The sequence below is a fragment of the Brassica oleracea genome, chromosome C2 (assembly GCF_000695525.1).
Source record: "Brassica oleracea var. oleracea cultivar TO1000 chromosome C2, BOL, whole genome shotgun sequence".
Lineage (NCBI taxonomy): Eukaryota > Viridiplantae > Streptophyta > Magnoliopsida > Brassicales > Brassicaceae > Brassica > Brassica oleracea.
In genome coordinates this window covers 51,748,101-51,751,496 of record NC_027749.1, presented here as the reverse complement: position 1 = coordinate 51,751,496, position 3,396 = coordinate 51,748,101, and the positions used below count along the sequence as shown (strand labels likewise).

The 3,396-nt window shown below is 32.5% G+C and overlaps 1 protein-coding gene across 1 annotated transcript; it reads left to right on the top strand.

Annotated features, from left to right (window-relative positions):
* The first annotated feature begins 706 nt into the window (after window positions 1-706).
* On the top strand, window positions 707-2,746 carry LOC106320382 (flavonol synthase 3-like). Its single transcript, XM_013758739.1, has 3 exons — window positions 707-1,194; window positions 1,767-2,094; window positions 2,326-2,746. The coding sequence occupies exons 1-3, from the start codon at window positions 806-808 to the stop codon at window positions 2,536-2,538; spliced, it is 930 nt and encodes a 309-aa protein (XP_013614193.1). The 5' UTR covers window positions 707-805; the 3' UTR covers window positions 2,539-2,746.
* Window positions 2,747-3,396: the final 650 nt, after the last annotated feature.

The following is a 3,396-nucleotide window of genomic DNA, read 5'->3' as shown; positions in this document are numbered from 1 at the left end:
GATATAAGGCGGCTCGGCCGACCATTAAATTAATTAAATTACTAATAAATAATATAGGCGGTATTCCGGCCATTATAATATGATATAAATAATAGTAGAGGCGGTATACCGACCATTATAACAGGGTATAAATGATACAAATAAATTTTACCGAATCGCAGAGTGATCGTGCTGATAACGTGTTATGAAAAGAACTGGAATTTTATTGTATCGCGGGAATTTAAACAAAGCAAAATTTTATACCCGTATGAAGAAGATAACACTGATAATAGGGGAGAATATGTTATTAGAAAGAGAGAAGATGGTGTATTATAAACGAACGCAAACGTTTGTATATATAGAAGAAAATTTACTGTGCAAATAGTGCAGCGGAACCCACATCTTTAATTATTTCAAACATTACGCTGGCCGCATTTGTTTACTTTCGTAACAAAAATAACTATAATGATAAACTATGAATAGTTCAAATGTATGATTATTGAGTGGGGTTTTCCTGTTTTAAGATATTTTATTTTATGATTTTAAGAATCCATCATTGATATTTGCACCATTGACATTCAATTATTAAAGGAAGAGTAATAAAAGTTTTGAATCATTGGAAACATAAAGGTTTTAATATTGTGATAACCAATCATATAGAAAAATGTGTAAAATTGAAGTAATGTCACTGAAGAAAGACTCATACGCCTACTACATTCAAATGCACTCTTATCTATATAAGGTATAAACCCATACCACACGTTCTCACTCCAATTAACATCTAAATAAACAATATTCCCATCGTGAGAAAGGAAAAAAAAAATACATGGCCGAGCCAGTCCCTTCAAAGTTCCAAGGAACATCTCCGGTAGATTTTCCTATCGTCGATCTAAGTAACCCAAACGAAGACTTAGTGGCACGTGCGGTGGTGAAAGCCAGCGAGACATGGGGGATGTTCCAGGTGGTTAACCACGGGATCCCCACCGAGCTGATGCGGCGGTTGAAGGAACTGGGGACCGAGTTCTTCGAGCTGCCTGAGAAGGAGAAAGAAGCCGTAGCGAGGCCAGCTGATTCAACGGACTTAGAAGGATACACAACGGATTACAAGAAAGATGGAGAAGGTAGAAAAACATGGGCTGATCATCTCTTTCACAGGATCTGGCCACCGTCAAGAATCAACTACAGATTCTGGCCTAAGAACTCTCCAGATTACAGGTACGAGTATTAAAATGCTGTAATTGTCTACTAGTATACAAGGTTTGTGAACTCCACTTATTATTTTTATTTTTTGTTAAAAACTTTTTTCCATTTTATTACACTGAATTTGTAGGGACGTTGGAATATTGACAACCAAAATTTTCAAAGATAATATATGCCTTTAAAATTGATAAATAAAAAAGCTTTCTATCAATTGTTTTTACAAATTTTTAACTACCAACTGAGTTGAAATTAGTACAAGATAGATTAGTTTCTGTCGGGGATAATATCATGTAAAATTTTTATAAACAGTATATTCCATCTGTTTCAGTTTATTTGATGTTTAACGAGTTTTTTTGTTGTGGCAAAATAAATGATGTCATTATTTTAAGTAAGAAAATAGTATTGCTTGAGATTTATGGCCAAATATATAATACTATTTTTTATTGGCTGAACTGTTTTTGTTTTTGTTTTATGATTTTTTATTTAATTTAGATTAATTGAATAAAATTTTACACTTTTTAATCTAAGTGTATTAATCTTAAACATAGAATAAAATAAAAAGTGATTATATATTGGGTTTGTAACAGGGAGGTGAATGAGGAGTATGCAAAGGAGATAAAGAAGCTATCTGAGAAAATCATGGGATGGTTATCAGAAGGACTAGGATTACATCGTGATGCATTGAAGGAAGGTCTTGGTGGAGAAAAGGTGGAGTATCTAATGAAAATCATCTTCTATCCGCCGTGTCCAAAACTTGAGTTGCTCTACGGAGCTCCTCATCACACAGATCTCAATGGAATCACGTTCTTGATCGCTGATGAGGTAGATGGACTTCAAGCATTTCAGGACAACAAGTGGGTCGACGTCAAGTATGATGACTCAGGGATCGTCGTCATCATCGCCGATCAAATCAAGGTATAGACAAAAGTTTCTAACATTTTCAGATAAGTTCTGTCTGTTTGGTTTTGATTCTTGAGGATGTGTACAAGGCATGCTTAGCTTTGTGGACGGTCCATGAAATTAAGGGTTTAATATTCTTTTAATAAAAAATAAACATATATTTAAGTAAGTTTTAATTTATATACTTCTATCAAAATTTTGTAACATTTTATACAATAGTCTAAAAATATTATCTTGGTTTTGTAGAGGATGAGCAATGGGAGGTATAAGAGTGGAGAGCATAGAGCGACGATAGATACGGTGAGGACGAGACTCTCGTGGCCGGTGTTCGCGGAACCGAACCTTGATCACGTGGTCGGACCTTTGCCTGAGCTAGTTATTGATGATGCTCCTAAGTTCAAGCCTTATGTCTACAGAGAGTACAAGTTTCTTAAGATGAACAAGCTTCCTCTCGAGTGATACATCTCATCATCCGAAAACAGAGGAGAGACGATGATCATGAACTAATGTTTCAGTTAATTAATGTTGAAGTTTCAATTAATAATTATGAGTTTACTCTATGCTTTGTATAAATAAATGTTGAAGCACCTGTCCATGTGAGAAATAATATTATTATTTTTGCGTAAACAAACTAAAAAGCAGAAATAATATTTGTTTTTTTTTGTCATCGGGGAAATAATATTTGTTTTGTCTGTCAAATTTATACCTAATTAATTAGCTGATGATTTAGAGAGAGAAACGATAGGCATTGAGTTGTCGGCTTTAACCGTTTTAACTAGGGGTAGACAAAAAACCCGGATCCGAAGAACTGAACCGAACCTGATCCGAAAAAGTAGTATCAAATTCGAACCAAAATTGATTAAATATCTGAACGAGGCTAAAATTTAGGTATTAAAAAAACCGAAACAGAACCCGATCCAAAACGAAATATTTCGGGTACCCGAATGTATCCGAAATAGATTTATAAACTTATATATTAATTATTCTTTAGATTTAATGTATATAAAAACATCCAAAATATATTTGATACTTTTAACTTATCCAAAATACTTGAAAATATATATAAATAATCAAAAGTAAATGTCTAAAATAGTTAAAGTATACTCAAAATACCAAAAATACTTAAAATATTTATTTATTCTCTATCCAAATATTCAAACCAAACCAATTTATATGTTAAGTTTAGGTATTTTGACATATGTTATTCAAATTTATATGTAATATATTATTTTGTTTATAGATTTTGAGTAATTTAAAATATATAATGAATTTTTAAAATTTTAAAATAATTTAAATGGGTTATTCGAATCCGAACTG

Coding starts and splice junctions, on each gene's coding strand:
- LOC106320382 (XM_013758739.1), top strand. CDS start 806: ATGGCCGAGCCAGTCCCTTCAAAGTTCCAAGGAACATCTCCGGTAGAT. Junction 1,195..1,766: donor AAGAACTCTCCAGATTACAG/GTACGAGTATTA, acceptor GGTTTGTAACAG/GGAGGTGAATGAGGAGTATG. Junction 2,095..2,325: donor TCATCGCCGATCAAATCAAG/GTATAGACAAAA, acceptor TTGGTTTTGTAG/AGGATGAGCAATGGGAGGTA.